Genomic DNA, 20,094 nt, shown 5'->3' with positions numbered 1-20,094 from the left:
TGGGTATGGATTTAAAATGGGGAATGATTACAATTTTTGATTCAGGAAAGTAACATTTGGTCTACAAACTTGGTCAAGAAGCGAGCAAAACAAATTAAAATGTGTTTAGTTGATGTAGGAGGGTTTTCTTAGTATTTTATTATTTCGGCCCAATTTATTTCATTTATGTTTTATTTTCTATTTTGGATTTTTGGCCCATTAGAGTTTTATTATTTCCCTATTTAAGCATAGCAGTTGTAGCCTAAGAGGTAATTTTTATTTATTCAATAATATTTTAGAGTTTTTCAATTTCTGGTGGATTCCAGAACCCTATTTTCACAAGTTTGTCGCTTGTAAACTTGTTTCTTTTCAATCTTGGTTTAGCGCTTGCTAATCCTTGCTTGCGTTCTCTGTTAGTTGGTATCATAGCAGGTTTCTCCTGTTCTTTTACTAACGTTATTAGCCATGAGAGATCAATTGATAACGAGGGCAGAATTTGACGGCATAACCGTGACTCTTACCACGACCATCAATGGTTTGACTGCAACATTGGTAAAGTTAACAACACAGATGAATAGAAACGCCAACGACAACAATAATAAAAGCAACAACTTGAAGAAAAAAAAACATAACAGAGGATGTGGACCAATTAGGGTTCCACATAGTGGAAACAATCGAATTATTGAGGATTCGAGTTCTTCAAAGGTGGAGAAAACTGATGCAATTGCAGAAAACGTTGCTAGGAATATATGGTGTTAGTAAACATTATTTACTAGATCCGGAAGCTGGTGAACTTTCTTCATGTGTTGTTCTGGGAGAAACTCAAGTGATTTCAGAAACAAAAATTGCATTTAAAAAAGCTGGAGTGGACGTGGAGTCTTTGGAGGAGCTTGCGAATGGTAAAGTTGATGGCATGAAAAGAAGTAATTGATCAGTGCATTTTTGCACATATTTTATAACATTGCATTTTGATATTTTAAGAGTTTTTTTTTATGCATAACATTATAATTTTAGCATGTTTTCGTGTTTTGGGTCTAATTTGAGCTTTAATATAATTTGTGGATTAATTTCTGTTTTTAATGTGTTTTGACTCCTGTTCACTGTGCAGGCCATAACATTGGCTGTGGTTATCTGTTTGAGGCGTACAAATAGGTGTTGGAAAGCTAAGGAAAATAACTACAACTCTCATGTTGAGCACGAAGCCCAATTTGGACGTCCTCCTGATCAAAAATGCCTTTCTCTGAAGAAGTTGTGTTGACTACGAATTTGGGTCAAATGTTTTTACGGTAAATGGGTCGATTATCCGTCTTTTGGCCCAACTATTGCAAACTATTCCGTGAAGTAAACAAAAACCCCAATTTATATTTTTGAATTCGTAGCTGCTGTTCCTGTTATTGGCAATTGTTAAATCAGAAATCTTCGAGAGACGACCAAGGTTAACTACCTTGTACTACTTGTTTTAAAATACTTATTTTTGATCGTGCACGACAGCGATCAGTAACCATGTACTTTTAGCAAAAAATTACCATATGGTGCTACAAAAAATGAAGATTTCTGCTCTCCCCTTGTACTTTTCGCTCCCACCCAGCCAAACTGGCCAAAATACCCCTGTGTTAGTTAACTAACGCCGCGCAACTTAACTCATGATGGAATTAACACTTGCATGAGTTGACTCACGCTGGAATTAACACTTGCATGAGTTAACTCATGCTTACAATAGAATTTCTGCAGAAATATTTTTCCATTTGAATTCACGCAGCGATTGCTAATTCCAGATTCCAGTTTCTTATTGTTATCCTTTTATTCCAATTTAGTTGCTTCCCCTTAATTCATGTATGCCCTGATTGTTGCGCTTTTCACTTCAATCCCAATTTTTTTTTTGAAGGAAAGAAACTTATATCATTTCATTACTTAAAATGTGTTCAATACAATCTGGTATTTCTACCAAAATTTGGAAACTAGTTGAGGATGTGGCCGCCTTAGCTAATCTATGGGCAGCCTCATTTGCTTGTCTCCTCACAAACTCGACACTAGAGTTGACATAGTATTGTTCAAAGATAGTTTTACAATTATGAATAATCATCCCAAATTCTGTAACATCCTGATGTGCAGATGAAAAACTATCCACCACTTTTTTAGCATCAAGCTCAAAATCGATAGGTCCTAATTGTAGGTGATGAACCCATTCTAAAGCTGATAATAGTCCAAGATCTTTGCCAACGTGTACCTCACAAACTGGAGTAAACCATTCAGTTTTTGCCAAAACAAAAGTGCCTGTATCATCCCTTATACAAACTCCTATTCCCACTCTATTAGAAAGTTGGGAGAAAGAAGCATCAATATTGCACTTAAATCTTCCTTCAGCTGGTTTGATCCATTTCACAGTTCCTTCTTGTCGTAGATGTGCACAAGATGTATTACAAATCCTACGTGCATCTTGCCAATCATGAAGCATAACTTTTGCTCTCTCGACAACATAAACTGGGGCATCAATTACCTCATTCCACACTCTGTTGTTTCTTTGTTTCCATATACTCCATAACACACAACAAAATAAATCTGCATCATCCTTAGATAAATCCTGTAATGCTTTGAAGATAATATTCTTGCTATCCAGATCTTGTTGTAGCAAAATAGAAATAGATGAAAAGAAAGGAAGCATACTCCAAACATTTAAGCTACTTGGACATTGAAAAAATAAATGAAGTGTATCCTCATTGCTCACCGTACACAGTGTACAATTCATAGGGCATGTGACTCCTTTATCTTTTAGACGTACACGAGTTGGTAAGGAATTCCTACAAATTCGCCAAATAAAATTTTTTACCTTTGGAGGAATCTTGAGCTTTCAAATTAGATTCCAAGAGCCTTGTACCTTGAAATGGGATGTATCAAGTAATTCTTGCACACAAAAACGGTATGCACTACGAACAGAGTATTCGCCATGATTTTCTTTTTTCCAGATGAGTCGATCTTCCGTCACTGATTGTCATACCCTAATTTTGGACCTAAAAATACTTGCTCAAAATGTTTTTTCATCTTTGATATGTGTCTATTACTCTTGGGAAATTGCCAATTTGATATTGTTTTACCCTGATTTTTTTACCATGCTTTATCTGCATATTTTACTGTGTTTGTTTTATTTTCAATTGTGACTTTGTCTATGTTTTCTTGCATTTCAAGCCATCCAAAAGGGCTTTCTTGCATTCCAAGTCATTTGAAGTTGTCTTTGATCAATTGCATATTTCTCTGCATTTTATTTCAACTTTATCTGCAAAAATCATGGAAAAGGGCATTTTAGTCATTTCATGTATTAAATCCCATTTTAGTCCTTGGAACTTGTCTCTGGGTCTTTTCAATTAGTTTGTATAAATCCTTGCTTTAATTCCATGTTAAAATCCATTTCAAAAATTGCATTTGAGTCATTCTGAGTCAGTTTAGTCCCTAGGGGCATTTTGGTCTTTTCACATGAAATTTTGACAGAGAGAGGTTACTTTAAAGTACCTCATTTTGTAGTTGGTTCATTTTGGTCCTTTTGTTGATTTTATTTTTGTTTCACTTTACGTTATTTTCAAATTACCAATTTTAACAAATTTTATTATTATTTGCATTTTAGTCCCTATTTTCTGTTATTTTCATTTTAGTCCTCCAAGTTGTTAAAATTTGCATTTTGGTCCTCTTTGTCCATTTTTGTATTTTGTCCTTTATTTTCAAAATTGCAGAACAGTCCTTAGGGTTCCAGTTTTTGTTTTTAGTCTTTTTTTTCAAAATTGCAGTTTGGTCCTTCAATTTCCAGAAATTGCAAAAAGGGTCTTCAAGTGTTAAAACTCAACAAAGCCGAGCTCAAAGTTCAAATCCAGGTGGCAGAATGGCGTTGGCTTACAAGTACAAGTGTCAGCCTATAAAAGGCCTAATGATTACAGGTCCCATTCAGAATTCAACAACTCATCAAAAACAAATCATTCACGCCACCTCATAAACAAAGTCAGAGTTTCTCTCTCTTGGCAGTTAGATCAAAAATTCAGAAAAGCTCAAGAACACAAAGAACACATTGAAACCCTAACTTTTCCAGAAGCAAAATTGAACCAAATTGAAGCTATTTCTTCACCATTCTCAGTGATTCAAAGATGAATCTTCATCATTGAACGGTGCTCCTCTGCAATTCAAGCACAAATTCTCCACCGGAGGTGTGAATTCGTACGATCACAGAGAGTTTGAGAGAGGAGAAGAGGGATCGAAGCCAGAATTGAACCAGTGAAGAAGAAGAAGAGAAGAACACCGATTTATTTCAGGTTCAAACTTACCAGAAGCTTTTACGGATCTTTTGTTCGAATCTCCAATTCAAAATTTAGGTAATCACAAAAAATCTTCTCATTTTCATCGCAAAGGCTCAACGAAGGTTCATAGGAACAGATAAACGGTGAATCAAGGTAGATAAACAATCAAAAAACTTTGCAAAAAATGAAAACCGAACCCTAAAACGTAGATCTACGAAGATTCACCGTTTATTTGCAAAATCTAAGTTCATATTCGTAATCAGTGTGAAAAATAGGTTAGATTAGGGTTTCGTTTCAAGAAGCTTTGAAAAAATTCGAAAACGTTGAAACAGAAAGGTTTAAGTATAGCTCTGCTCCTATCTAAGCTTCGTTTCAAAAAACTAGTTTCAGAACCATAAAGAGGAGACAAAGACGAACACAACGATGTAATTTTTTTTTCAGAAAACGTTCAGGTACGGTGGCGCCACCGGCGGACCACCGTACCTCCGCCGTTGTGTTCGTCGGAGAAGAAGAGAGAGGTGAGAGCTTCTCTCACAAGGAGAGGAGTTAGAAAGAGAAGTGAACGAAGGAAATGAATTGAACCGGTAGGCTTAGGGTTTTATAGACACCCGAACCGGTCTGGTTCAGCTTTGGTTCACCTTCCCTTCATCCTCCACCGATAGATCTAGGTTTTGATCCGTATGGATCAATCCAACGCTCCAGAACCTCCCTGGTGGTCCAGAACCCATATGCGTGTGGGCTTGGGCCTAAGTTTGCTGATTAATTTTGTTTTGATCTTTTTTCTTGCTATTTTGACACTGTATATTGTTGTTTACACCACTGTTTCACCTAAAAATCTTGTAAAAATTCCTAAAAAAATTTCCTATGTGCTTTTGATGTGTTTCTTGATATTTTTGTGAATGTTTTACATGTTAAAAATTGATGAAAAATATATGTGATGTCTCTTGTGATTTGTTTGCTTTCTTTGTTAAATTTTTGCAAATTCTTGCTATGTTTTGCTATGATATCTTGTCGATTTGATATTGATACTTGATATGCGATCTTGTGATATGTTTGCCTCTGATTTGTGTCTTTTTTACTGTTTGTGAATGCAATTTGTTAATACCTTGTCTTACAAGTTATGTGAATACTTTAGTATGTGAATAAAGTGTAAAATGTGTCTATGAATGTATCATAATTCTTGGCTTGATACTTTCTCCTAATTCTCATGATTATGATTGAAATAAAACCTTTGAAAAATTGTCATGATGTGAGGATTAGAGGTCATGTATTTGCTTTGTTTTTGTGATGCATTCTTAGATGTATTTTGCTTCTTTTTGTTAAAGTTTTGATGCTTTCTTTTTGTTGTTAATTTTGTCATTTTGTTATGCCATTTTTACTTGCCTATACCTCTATTTCCTTCTGCCTTATATTACTGACATTTTCATCATGTTTCATACATTCCATGAGCATCTCATCCTCCATCTTATATTCTTAGCTTTTATTTCTTGCACTTTAAATTTTGCCAAGACTTAGCATGTAAAGATTTAGGGATTTTGTAATTTTATTTATGCTTTTAATTTCTTGCAAGACCATAGCATGTAAACTAGGACCAATGTAAAAGGACAATGGACTCTAAAGATGTACACCGACACTCACCGACACATGCACACACATCACATGTATGCTTTAGATGTATGCTTAGGGAATGTATGCTTTAGATGTATGCTTAGGAATCTCGATACTTAGAAAAATTCTCTTTTCCAAAAAATATGAACAACTTCACTCAAATAATTTTCCAAAGAAACCTTGGGATCAAAATCCCATTGAATTTTCCCTTTATTTTCTTAAACAAAAAACCTTAATGAACTTTAATCATACTTAGACTTTTTTTTTGCAAAGTAACTAATCACACCTCACATTTTCCAAATCTTATGCCCTTGAGGCCTCTCTCTCTTATTCTTCAAAATTCCATTTTCAAAATTAAAATCAACCAACAAAAACAAAAACTTTTTTTGGAAGAGAACTACATGGATTTTGATCCCTTAAAAGGGTATGTAGGCAAGAAGTCAAAACTTCTCCAATTCCAATAAAACAAAAATTCAAACACCTTCTTCTCCCTCCAATTCTTAACCTAGCAAACCCTTAGGTGTAAATAACATTTTCAAATAGCATTTAAAAATAAAGCGCGCGCGTAGAAAGTAAAGACGGTTCCTATAGGATACTATAGTCGTTATGGGTGCCTAACACCTTCCCATGACGAAAACAACTCCCGGACCTCGATTCTCAAGGGTTTTTCTTATTTTTCCCTTCCCAAGAAAAAATGAGATATCAAAGGTTAAAAAGGTTCAAACTTAATCAATGTTTGACACCCGAAAAACCAAGATAAAACAGCTGTCGACTTCACTGGGGACATTCGAGAGTTACGCCTAGTCTTTATTTTCACGCTTGCGCTTTTGTTCTTACTTGATTCTTTTATTTGCTTTCTTATGTGAATAAATGTTTAAATTCTTGCAAACGTGTGGGGGTGAGAATATTAAAGCCCTACACCCGGGCTGAGTGAACTTAGGATTTAGGGGGGATATAATCGACAATTCATTCTGAGGGTTGCCTCGTGTATTGGATTATGCGATCAATCCCACATAGCTGAGGCATTTTGGGGGTGATGTTGTCGGCGCGTGTTGTCGCGTTTAGGCACTTTGCTTCCAATTGTTCTATGATGCTATGGACCGTAGATAACCGAACCCATCCATGGCCATTTTCTAGGATGTAGTGCGGAGACTAAACTGAGTGTTTGTCTCAAGTTTTAGTCGTCACGCGATACTACACTCAAGTTAAACCTTCTTACGGATAATCATGGAGCGAGTGTTTGTCTCGTGGCACCATGATATACGTCGGAGAGGTTGCGATTTGGGAACCTTTTGTAGAACCCGGTTACTATTATCCAAAGCCCTAGTTTCACCGGACACCGTGTGAGATCCGGTATTGCTCACAAGGCCTATACTCAATGGGTAATAAACCAGGTTAAGAAGATTGGCATGCCTTACAAAAGGTTCTATCATATTTATTTTATGAACATAACCTATGGGATTTTAATTAACTAATTAGTGTAATACATTATTCTATCATATTACCTTAGCATTACTAGTGGCGGTTCTACATTAGTTCACATGCTCCTTGATTTTTCTCCAATTACTCCGACCATGCAATTTCTTCCAGCACTAAACACAATTTAATTTTCTTTGGATACCTTTGACCAGGATGATTCTATCTTGATACTACTTTCATCCCCATTAATTTCTAGCTTAAATTCTCTTTGATCTTGTAACGCTCTCTTGTCCCTTCAGCATCATCTTGTTTTTCAAAGTATTTAACAAGACATTAATAGTCTTGTATAGCATGGTCTCCCTCCATTCATCCCCTTATAAGTTTTCTACATCAATAAGTATTACTCCCTTTCCACTTGCATTTCGATATACATGTCAATTACCAAATATATCTAGTTGACTGAATTAACTATAAAGATTAACTCTAATTACTCCTCTTTATTTTCTTGTTAGTACAAATCTTCCATGCTATCATTCCTTCATTAGGAACTCGTTTGACCTGGGGGGGGGGGGGGGGTGGGATAATTCATGGGTGAGATAAGTTGCAGAGGAGTGTAGAAGAAAAGAGGGAGGGATGACAGAGAGAAAATTTAAGATAGAGAGAGAGAGAGTTGCAGAAGAGGAAAAAAGAAAGGAAAAACGGGAAAATACGGTATACTGATACGGTGTCAGTATTGTGGCCAAAATTTTGTGTCCAGTTATCATTTTTCTTACTGAAAACATAGTATTAAGTATTACATCAAACCTAACCCGTGCGTCGCACAGGCGTAGGTCTAGTCATATGTAAAACCTGTAAAATAAAAACCTTCCTTTGACATAATTAATTGAGTACACATGGCTAGATTTAATAGGTGTTGGGTTATGTAACACCCATACTAAACGTATCTAGAAAGTTTAGCATGTGCGTTATCTTTAGTACTGGATACATTAAAATTTACAACATAAAAACTTCGAATGAATATATTAGACAACAATACGCGTTCGTACAAAAACAATACTACACCTCTTGTCTGAAATATAATAAATTCATCCTTGAATCCATAATCATTCTGCAGCGGGTACGAACGAGCACTTGCTAAAATATCCATCCGGCTACTTGCTTGCAATCCAACCTGTTTATCTGAAACAAATAAGTATTGGGATGAGACTTAATGTCTCAGTGAGTTCCCCTAAATCCTAGGCTATAGGTAACCTCAGGGGAAATCTACGGTCACCACGTGTCTACTTTACAACCTAATGGTTGATTATACGTGTGTGGAGACTTGCATACTTAGACGGTTGTGCATACTAGGGCCGTCATAATTCATCTTACTTGTTATAGGCTTACCATCCTACGTGTCACGGCGGTCAAGGGATCCTAGGACCGCTAACTCAAGATATGTTAAACGCATCAAGACTTAACATAACATATTCATGACACAATCCTAAACCGGACGATTAGGGGAACCTAAGATCGTCATCGGCATAACATTCTTTACTTGATCTATTTCATATCTTATACTTGTCTAATAGCATCTCGTGCTATTGCTCATAAACATAATCTTACATAAATTCATTTCTTGCAACATAAACATAAATAAAGTCAGGGTCATACTTGGTTAGCGTTGAACAAACATTATTATCTTGATTCATTTTACGGATAGTCCCGGGTGGAGTAACCCCGAGATCAATCCCATACATGACCGATGTACGTACATCGGACTCCCTCGGTGTCGTGCGGGTCCCTTGCGGCTTGAACCGTTCCCCTTAGGTCGAGAACCTCCCGTATCCCCCTGGCATGGATAACAAGAGACACGAACACCTACGTCTTGCTTACTCGGTGACATGTGGGTCCCTTACGGCTTAAATCGTTCCCATCATGAGAACCCCTTGAATCCATACCTTCATGGATTGCAAGAGACATGTCACCTACATATTCATTTTTAATCATAAATCTTAATCTTAAACATATCATGAAAGGTTAAACATTTTCATGCTTACTTGTTGATTCTTACATATGTGAAGAGATTAATCATCAATTCACGTCTTAACATAATGCTTGATTATCTTAAACATATGCGAAGAGATTACACTTCGCGTCTTATCATACTAAAAAAAGGTCATTTTCGGACGAAATTTCGGACGGTTTTGGGACGGAATTTACGGACAATTCCCACGGAATTCGGACGGAAATGTGTTTTCGGACGGAATTCGGACAGATTGAGCGTTGTCCGAAATGACTGCGTCGCAAATAAGATTTTCGTCCCAAATTCCGTCCCAAATATCTTTCAGACGGATTTCGCACGGTTTTCACACAAACTCTAAAATTTAAGTTTGTGGGATATTGGACTAAAATTCAGACGGATTTCGGACGGAATTAAGTTAAAATTTCTACGGTTTTCGGACGGAATTAAGTTAAAATTTCCTACGTTTTTCGGACGGATTTAAATTAAATATTCCAACGATTTTCAAACAGAATTATGGGTTTATTTGCGATAGAATTGCCACAAAACTAATAATTTAATTTGCTTTAAATTCAAATCTGTAAAATTTATATTAAATAATACATACTAGATTCAAATATAAATAAATAATAATTCAAGAGTAAACAAATGCTCATTGTCTGGCACAATTATACAAACTAGATTAATATATGTGCTCAATGTTCTAGCACAATATATCATAAAATAACAGGACTAAAAGTCAAATACAAGACAACAACAATGAAACACATAATTCATAAACCCAGCTAGGCCAAACTCATTTTTTTCCCGCTCCTCCTCATATGGTGTCATCTTTTTCACAAGGTTGAGGCTCCAAACACACTCACACTGCAAGCATTGATGATAAACAAGTCAAAACTATGTAAATAGCTATGCATAATAGGATAAGAAAAAACTAGAAAAATAATTAAGCTCTATGTGCAATGGAGACAATACAACCGCGTTTAGGCTATGTGCAGGTCCTTCAATATATCAAATGTACAAGTCCTTCAAGAACTGTGTTTAGGTTCTGTTCATGTTATGTGTATTTCTATTACACGAGCTTAAAGAACTCTCCCCATGTGAATCCCAAAATAGGGATTGGGATCCCAAAATTCTGAACTTTGAACAAGCCTAGTGTTAATGATGTCCTAGATCTTACAAGACTGTTCACAATGTGTTAACTTGTTATGCAAGCATGCAGCTCACAAAAAATGAGCACACACATGACAGTACAAAATACAACTACCAGGGGCTGAAAAACACAACATGCCTGGATATATTATAGTATTCATGAATATATTAAAGTATTCACGCATGCTTTATGCCTAGCATATATATGGATATGATAATAGAATATATGGTATGGTTTCAAAAAAATAAAAACAGAATATGTTATATACCATGTTTAATATGCCTAGTGCTATGTTTTTATCATCAAAACATAACACGTTTGAACATACCAGCTGAATAAAAAATCATGAAAACAAGCAAAAAAAGTTCATGGTTGTGTGGAGACAAATCTCTTTTGCATCTCTAAAAGTCTCCCCAGTAATGTGAAATTGTAAATATCAATGTGGCTGCAACTAATATACGACATAGTGTCAAAAGCACTGAGAAATAATAAGGTATTATTTGAAAGCCATTATCAATGAAACAGAGATATGTTTATTGAAAGTCACAAACAAAAGCACTTTCTGCATCAAAAGAAAAATGAAAAACAAAAGCACTTTTTTGTTATATAAAATTAAAAGGCATCACCAATTGCACTAAAATAAGCTCACAGACTATGTTATTTGCGAAGAGCTGCAAGAGCATCCATGTTCTTTGTTATTTCTCAAATGGAAACTTCAGAATGTTAAAATGAGGAGAGATGAGTGTTTTTAGAAAACTAAAGGGGGTGTGAGTGACATTTTGACATATCTCAAGGGAGGTTAGTATAATTTTCCCTTTATTAAATGATAAAAGAAATCAAACTATTTTTTGGACAATACAAAATACAACTAGCAAGCTTCTAAGAGCAGGCAAAGCAATTGGCATACCAGTCCCCCACCACTAAAACTGAAACAACATAAAGCTTAAAACCTATACCAGAAAAACAAGACACGCCTAAACAAAATACAACTAGCAAGCTTCTAAGAGCAGGCAAAGCAATTGGCATACCAGTCCCCCACCACTAAAACTGAAACAACATAAAGCTTAAAACCTATACCAGAAAAACAAGACACGCCTAAACAAATAGCAATGTCTCTGCCCTGTGTAAACCCCTGTGCAAATAATCTGAGCATTTCCTATCCTTTAATCAATTGTTTTTTTAAAGACAAAGTTACACCAAGACTCTAGCCCGAGCACATATATTATAACCAATCAGCAACCAACTTAAATATATGCAAAAATTCGAAAGACCCGTATTTAGATAATGAAAACACTTAAATCCTATCTAGTTGTTGATAACAACAAAATGAACAAACCTTAAGACACCCAAGAGTGTAGATTGCAAGACCACTGAGATTGGAAGACAACAAAGTCGCGGCTGATTCTTCGTCGCCTGGTTCGCCTTTCTTCACTGTTAGCTTCAATTATGGATTCAAAAAAACCAAAACACATAATAAAAACAAGAAAACAAAAGAATATGAACAAACATGGTTTCAAAAGCGACCCATTTGAGAACAAAAGCAATTCAGAGAACAAAAAAAATATGAGTAAAAACGAACAAAAAAGCTGAAACTTAACTAATGGGGTTCAATTTTAGTTGATTCAAATCCAACTTTAATCTAAGAAAACCAAACCAATTTATTCAAAAAAAAAAAAAAGACAATTTCATGAGCTAACACTAAACTTTGTTCAAATCAAACACATACAGTCATGGTTATTATTCAGAAATTGTTTTCATTATTCTTAATCCCAAATTTTCATAGAAATAAAAAACGACCCATATTCAGATAAATGGTTTGATAAGGGATTCAAAGAACAAAAAAAGTGACCCATATTCAGAGGATACAAAAATGACCCATTTGTGATATAATGAACATGAACAATGAGATGAGGAACAAACCTGATGAGATGAAAACAATAACAGTGAGATTCTATTTCAGGAACTGGAACAGCAGCAACGCCTATGTACGATGAGAACACGAACAGAAACAACACAGTGAGAAGAAGAGCAGGAACAACACAGTGAGAACAGAAGAGCTAGAGCTTCACTAATGAGGTTCGATTTCATGATTGATTGATTCAATTTCAATTGATTTTCATTTTGATTTTGATTTCAATGAAAAGGGGAAATTTTGTTGTTGGGTTTAGGGTTAGTGTTCTTTTGAGTTCAAGTGAAAAGAGGGAAAAAGATGAAAAAGGGGTAACATTAGGGTTTAATTTTTTATGTAAAGATGAAGAGGGAAATTCATTGAAGGGGGAAATTTTTTGCTTTCAATTTTGATGAAAATATCAAAGGGGGAAATTCATCCGATCAAATGAAATTGTTCTTCAAGCTTTGTAGGTTTAATAATTATAAAAATAAAAATAAAAATATTGGCCGTCCGAAATCCGTCTCAATATTTCACACGGATTTGGGACGGATTTGTTTTTTTAACAAAATCCGTGCGAAATTTGTGGGAAAAAACCTTGTTTGAACATGTCATAAACATTTCACACGATTTTGGGACGGATTTGGGACGAAAATTACGCAACTTAAAAACCGTCCCAAATCCGTCCGAAAAATTCAGACGAAAACTCATCCGTCCGAAAATTCCGTCCGAAAACGCTATTTTTTTTAGTAGTGATCATCTGGTATATACTAGTCATACTTAGGAATTCTTGCTATTTTCTAGTTCTCGACAAACTATGTCGAGGCTCTACGTTCAATCCCTTTCTTATATCGTGCTACCCGGACATAATGAATATTATTCTCTCGTATGCCACACTTTACCAACATATTAAATACTTGCTTTATTCTTAAGTAACATATAAAAAAAAACATGTAAAACATCTCTTCAGCAAGTATTCATGAGTTATCAAGCAAGGCATAATCTGGGTAACTAATCATAACATATAAAATTCCTAATATTCATATTATCCTCACAAGATAAAACATAATCCCAAGGGTGGGAAAACTATCTATGGAACTCACCATAAAAGTTCTTGATTCTCTCAATATCTTTTGCCACAACTCAAAGCTCATATCATTTCTTTCCCCTCAACCCTCTTCTCTTGCTCTTAGAAGCCTTATTTTCAGACCTCCGCTTCAGTCCTTGTCCATTCAATATGACTCACTTATGCAAAACCCATATCCTACAATATCCAGCATCAATGCCTTAACTTTAACAATTTAATTAAAATACCAAACGATATCGGTTTTGAGCAAACGACCACTCGTTGGAAAGCTTAGGGCGTCAGGATTCCAAATATAATTTTTGTTTTGAGGTTTAACCATCCAATTTGTACATTTTAACAAAAGAGTGGACATTGGTACAGAAACGAGACTGAAATTTTCCTTAAACTTGCAGATAGATTTTCTCCTACTATACTTGATAGAATTTAATAATTCTTGTGTCTAAACTGTAGGGAATTTTGTTAGCTATCCACAGAAATAACAACCACTCAATTCAGAGTTACATGCAAAGAGTTCTTACCATTTTAATGAAGCCCTGTTCCAAAATCCGCAGCCAGAATCCAGCAGAAAATACCAAACTTTAAACATGTTTTCCGAACTCGTTTCAAATCCGAATCATACAAAATTTGTGTCCAAACTATAGGGAATTGAATGAGGAATCCAAAACTTCAGCAATTATTCAATTCCAAGCTACATAGAAACAGGTACGAATTAAAAACCAGAACTTGAGCTTACCACTATTTCATGAAATTCATTCATAATCAACCTCAAATTCAAAATTAATGAAACACTCACCTAGAATTCTGCCATAACAAGCTTCCATGTATCCTCCTTACTTCCCATCAACAAACCCTAACATGCTTCCAAAGTTCCAAACTTACCAATAATCACAATCCATACTCTAGCTTATGCATCAATCTTCCACAAGTTGCTTCTAATTTGCCATACACACCAAAAAGAATCAAGAGGCTAGGGTTTTGGTTTGGCAAAAGTTGGAAAACAAGCTCAATAGAAGCTTCTTCTTGTTCCTAATTCTTGTAAGTACCATATCTTAAGCTTATTCCATGATAGAAAGAAGTTTTGGAAGATTTGTGGATAGAAGGAGGAAGAGGGCGATCGAGAGTAGAGAGAGAGGGAGGAGATATTCTTTTCCCACCAAGAGAGAGAAAGAATGAGATAAAATGAGATATTTTGGGACACATATCAAATAAATATCCTTTTTGTGTGAAATTACCAAAATACCCTTTATCTTAAGCGTGTTAAATACGACTTTGAGATTTAGCTCGTATTTGACTGTCATCACTTAATAATATTCTCAATAAACTTACTTTCCTTTATATTAATCTTATGGCACGATCGACGGTAATATTCTGATACTGACAGGCGGGATATTACAGGTTACTTACCCATAATTTTTTTTAGTGTAATCTAGGCCTTACCTTAAAATTATAGTAAAATCAATTGAAATTTAATTAATAAAAATTTAATTAAGAGATGAAGATATCACACAATTGTCACATTTTATATAATGTGGTAACGAAGAGACATCTTGAAAGATCACCAATCATAGGGTTTTTCTTCTTCGTAATTTGCAATTGCACATATAAAACCAATGGTAAACATATGCAAGCTATGTACATTGAGGTCACCTGACTGCAATCTTTACTTTTTTTTACAACTAAAAAAGGGGTATTTAATATGTTGACTATATTTAAAATCTTGTGTTGACCCCACATAAAGACAAATCAATGCCTTATAACAAACATTATAGGAGTATCATACTTCACTAAAAAAAATTATAGGAGTATTATACTTGTTAAAATAGTACTGCTTTGTACCGCGTTTTTAAAAATAGGACCAGTGTTATCACCGTTTGCGTATAGACATTTGTTTTTCTCTTTTTGACAATGGCATTCGGGTTTTAACTTGTAAAAAGAACATTGTTTTTTTTTGTTTTTCTTTTTTTGATTAAGGTTTTTTTCTTTCTTTAAAACAAAGAGAAAATGCTAAAAAAAGATTAAAAACAAAAAATTGAAGTAGCCTGTAGACGAAGAAATGCTTAACAACAAGAAGCCTATTTTTAAAGAGATTTTTTTTTTCATTTGACAAGGAGAAGTTGATTAATTTGGTCGATTTCACCCATCATAATTTTCTTCTTCGGAGATCATGGAACTCAACAATCAACTTCAAAATTATATCATGGATGTTCATTCTTTATGGCCACTTTTCTAATTTAGATGTGATTAGTGAACAAAGTTAAGGGAAAATAGACAACATATTGCTTATCCAATGATGTACTTAGTTTTGAAGCTATCATTATTGCTGCTTGTGGCAAATGCAAATGATGAAAGGAGGAGATTCTCTTCTAGAAATTTTGTGGATAATCAAATGTGCAACCGTATGGAAGATAAATTGTTAATGATTTATTTGTAACATACATACAGAGTGGTATATTTTATTGTATTGAAAGAAAAAAAAGTCCTACAACACTTTTAAATAGAAAGACATGTAGAGTGAAGTTATAACTATTCAATATCAAGGTGTCTAAATTTCTCTAATTATTTTGCTTAATGGTAATGATGTCATCATTTTATTAGTTATACATTTATATATTTTCTATAAATATTCATGATGAACAACCTTGATCCCACTTATTGAAATTTTTGGATCCGTTTGGGACTGTTTGGACAGACACATTGAAAGGGCCTTTAGACCCGACACCCAGTTCCTCAAACAAGACCAACGTGTTTACACCATTATTTAAGAATGACCTTGGCACTTCGTAAAACCTCTCAGATGGATCTTTAGAATACAACCAAGGCCAATACCTTCCAATACTTTGACCATTAACCCATGCTTGTCCTCTTAGAAGGTCTGCCACATCGAAGACAATAGGGTTGGTACCTTCCGGGGTCTTGAAAGTGGTCTTGTACCATGTCATTGGTTCTCCTACAGAAACATTATTTTTTTTCCATTGAACTCCATTTGTGGTTTTGGGATCATAGAACTTTCTAGCCATACCATTCATCCCAACTTTGTATGACCAAGTAGATTTTGATAAATCCAAAATAGCGTCTTCTTTTTCATTTGAAAAGAGTTTCACAGGACCCCCAACAATACCAGCTTCTTTCGTTTCAGGGAACCTTTTACAATTTGATTTACCAAATGTAATACTTAATAAACTTAAAATATTGGTACCTTTTTTCAAAGAAACATACTCTTCATATAGAAATCCAGGTTTATCAACGGTGCCAATTTGTACACCCCACCAAATTCCATTAATAAATGAATGAATAATATGACCTGTTGTATTCACTTGCAACCTTGCTTTCCCCCAAAGTTCTGTGTCATTTACGACTACTTCGGTCATGTACCATAAATAATCACTTGCCCCAGCGGTAACATTCTTTTGATCTAAAAGTTGAGATGCAGTAAATGTCCCTTTTCCTTTAAAGGTGTCTTCCATTGGTTCAGATGTCCATTCCCACTTGAGTGAGTTTCCTAATGAACGAGTGCAACACAATGCTAAACATGCTATAAGAAAGGTCCTAAACCTCATACTAGACATATTTTTCAAAGATGCAATTAGAAATTTCCAAACCTTAGGATTGGATGTCTCATCTAGGGTTGATGAACAAGTTTTTTATAAGCATAATTTCATACAGGGTTTTCTATTTTTAATGTATTTGTAAATTATGGATAATGTCCACACAATCGGATTAGGATTAATTTATGTCTATAATTAGACTCCCTTCCTACCTTAAAATTGTCTTTTGGTTGAGGTTTTCTTAGTTAAAAATAATGGTTGATTTTGAATTGTCATTTCCTAACTTGATGATTGGTTTTGTAAGAAATATAATGATTGGTTAACAGTTTTTAACTGCATTAATTATGCACTAGAATTTACATGGTCATATTTTATCCGTACTCCAAAATATAGTCATGTTGCACTATACATTATATTATTTTATGGTACAAACTTGCTATACATTATGTAATTATATGTAATATTAAAATTTTATATAACATTAAGAAATAAATTAAGAAATAATTTTCAAAATTGATTTAAAAGAAAATTGATTTTTTTTATTTTTATAAAAGTTAATTTTATGCATTCAAAACAATGTCATTTATTTACAAGATTGCATCCGTTAACGCTTATTGACAATATGTTTTAAAATAATTAAAAGGAGAAAGAAAATGATGCTAGGTAGAGATAAAATGGAATAAAAATAGTTACAATGAGGAATATAAATGGGAGCTGATGACATCCTGTCATTACGTAATATTAGGGACTTATTGTGACATTTTGATAGAGTTCTCATGCAATTTATACTGTTCTGGAGTGCAAAAAGCTTAAATATTGAAGTCTGTTCGAAGGAAATCACGCCACGCCAATTTCAAGCCGTGCTGCGATTTTTGAAGCAAAATTACATCCTCCCTGTTTGAGGGAAATCGCGGCACGCCATTATACAAGGCGCGACGCGATTTTGATGGGTCAGGCCCATGACTTCTATAAATACTGCACTAATCCTGAAGAACAAGGGTTACGATTTTGGAGAGCAAAGTGCGATTTTGAGACATCAGAGACGGCTAGAAGGGCGATTTCTTCAACCTTTTACCAATTCATGTATGTTTTAATTATTTCATTGATTATGCTATTTGTAAACTCGATTATGAGTAGCTAAATCTCTCAGAGATTAGGTCAGAGATGAATCTATGTAACCCTAATTGATACATGTTGCTGTGAAACTCTATTACTTATTAATGATATTCTAGTTTTCATTCAATTCAATTGTTCTTAATGCTTTTTATATCCTGATCAAATATAAACATGATTTTGTGAGAACGAATGACTACTGACCATAGCTTTCGACTTAGACCTAATTGAATTGTTCTAATAAACATGGTTAGTCTAGGAATGGATAATCGTTTTTTAGTGATATTAGGTTAACGTGCTTAAACCTTTGATGATTATTAGACCACCTAAGGAATTAGGGGCTGTAGTTTAAAAAGAGGGTCCTAACTCAAGGGATTGATTAGGGCTAATTTGTTAACTATCGTGAAACTAGAGAATCATTAGTAATAATAGGTGCAGTAACCAATTAGGGGAAACATAGAGGATTCGACAGACCTGATCTCATCTCTCTCTCCATATTTTCTTAATCAACTTTATTTCTTTTATTTGATTTCGTAAAATCAAACCAAATCTACTGCCTAGTGGCAAACCAAAAATAACTTTTATACATCCTAATTATATAACGCAATTGAATTATTGAAGTTAAAAACAGTCCTCGTGGGATCGATATTTTTACTACTTCGATAGTATTTGGTGCACTTACCAGAGATCTATCAAGTTTTTGGCGCCGTTGCCGGGGACTGTTGAATTATTTCAACAAGGCAATTACGTTATAATTTAGGGTTTTTGCAATTTAATTTTCTGTTTTTAATTTTTATTTTTCTGTTTTCATATTCACTTGATTACTTTGCGTTGTGCAGTGCTACTAAGGTATTTTGCTGTTTATGCGAGGTAAACAGAGCTTAGACGACTTAGAGTACGATCCAGAAATTGAAAGGACTGCTAGAGCACTTCGGAAAGCTGTCCGATCGCAAAGGTTAGCTCAGTCCATTCCACCGGGTGTTCGAGAACAAATACCGGAGCCACTCTCAACTGAATCTGAAACGATCTCTTCTCCTAAATCTGCAACTATGGAAGGAGAAGGAGTTGTACCACCGAGACCTAAGCTAGGAGACTACGGGTTAGCCACTCATCGCGGTCAATTGACCCACACTTTTCAACCCGCTAACCCCGTAGCTTTCGACATCAAGACAACTGTCCTCAACGGTTTGAGGGACAAGCAATTCGATGGGACTGAAGCTATGAGTCCTCATGAACACTTGAGCCGCTTTACTGAAACCTGCGAGTTTTGTGTGCAACCAGCCACCGTGACTGAAGCACAAAAGAAGCTAAGGTTGTTTCCTTTCACCTTGACGGGAAGGGCAAAAGATTGGTTGCTAACAATACCAAACGGGACTGTCCAAACATGGGAAGAGTTAGAGCTGAAGTTCTTGGAGAAATATTTCCCTATCTCTAAATATTGGGAAAAGAAGATGGAGATCTCTAACTTCAAGCAAGGAGAAGGTGAATCATTGTATGATGCTTGGGAGCGATTCAATTTGCTTCTTAAGAGATGCCCTAATCATGAGTTCACCGAGAAACAATACCTCCAAATCTTCACTGAGGGGGTAACACCAAACACTAGAATGTTCTTAGATGCTTCCGCGGGAGGTAGTCTCAAGAGCAAAACTGATCATGAAGTTCAAGCTCTAATTGAAAACATGGCTGGCAATGAGTATCGTGATCAAGCTAAAAAGAAAGAAAGAGGAGTGTTTGGGGTGAGTGAACAAACTGCTATCCTTGCTAACCAAGCAGCTATGAATAAACAAATCGAAGCTCTAACTAAGGAGTTTCAAGGCTTCACTTTGGCTCATAAGCAACAACAAGTGGCTGCAATCAAATGTGACTTATGTGGTGAAGAACATCCCAACGGTGAATGTGTTCCGGAAGGATCAAGTGAAGAAGCTAACTTCATGGGAGGTTATCAAAGGCAGAATCAATACTACAATTCAGGCATTAATAAGCATCCAAATCTAAGCTACTCAAATAACAATGCTTTGAACTC

General features: G+C 35.1%; 2 protein-coding genes, 1 long non-coding RNA gene and 1 other non-coding gene across 6 annotated transcripts; all 4 read right to left on the bottom strand.

Moving 5' to 3' along the window:
* Positions 1-452: 452 nt before the first annotated feature.
* LOC146934925 (uncharacterized) lies at positions 453-2,641 on the bottom strand. The gene is made up of 2 exons (XM_085757558.1): positions 1,909-2,641; positions 453-520 (listed from the first exon to the last, which is right to left on the bottom strand). Exons 1-2 carry the CDS (start codon positions 2,639-2,641, stop codon positions 453-455), a joined length of 801 nt encoding a protein of 266 aa, XP_085613684.1.
* A 5,601-nt stretch (positions 2,642-8,242) lies between these two features.
* Positions 8,243-14,595, bottom strand: LOC146934924 (uncharacterized). 3 transcript variants are annotated; one of them, XR_015030077.1, is made up of 6 exons: positions 14,207-14,595; positions 13,932-14,101; positions 13,430-13,590; positions 12,359-12,419; positions 11,775-11,876; positions 9,893-10,152 (listed from the first exon to the last, which is right to left on the bottom strand). It is a non-coding gene; the product is annotated as an uncharacterized LOC146934924 (long non-coding RNA). The 3 variants fall into 3 exon arrangements; XR_015030078.1 differs by having other exon boundaries at positions 11,775-11,869; XR_015030076.1 differs by lacking the exons at positions 9,893-10,152; positions 11,775-11,876; positions 12,359-12,419 and adding an exon at positions 8,243-8,462 and having other exon boundaries at positions 14,207-14,592.
* A 1,219-nt stretch (positions 14,596-15,814) lies between these two features.
* On the bottom strand, positions 15,815-17,056 carry LOC146934923 (beta-galactosidase-like). Its single transcript, XM_085750167.1, has one exon. It carries the CDS (start codon positions 16,977-16,979, stop codon positions 16,038-16,040), a length of 942 nt encoding a protein of 313 aa, XP_085606293.1. The 5' UTR covers positions 16,980-17,056; the 3' UTR covers positions 15,815-16,037.
* Positions 17,057-19,514: 2,458 nt separating this feature from the next.
* LOC146934922 (small nucleolar RNA R71) lies at positions 19,515-19,620 on the bottom strand. The gene has a single exon (XR_015033819.1). It is a non-coding gene; the product is annotated as a small nucleolar RNA R71 (small nucleolar RNA).
* Between the last annotated feature and the right edge of the window lie 474 nt (positions 19,621-20,094).

This window comes from Medicago sativa, chromosome 3 (genome assembly GCF_051527215.1).
Source record: "Medicago sativa cultivar Bolivia chromosome 3, Bolivia_mono, whole genome shotgun sequence".
Taxonomy (NCBI): Eukaryota; Viridiplantae; Streptophyta; class Magnoliopsida; order Fabales; family Fabaceae; genus Medicago; species Medicago sativa.
This window is presented reverse-complemented; position numbering and strand designations above follow the sequence as displayed.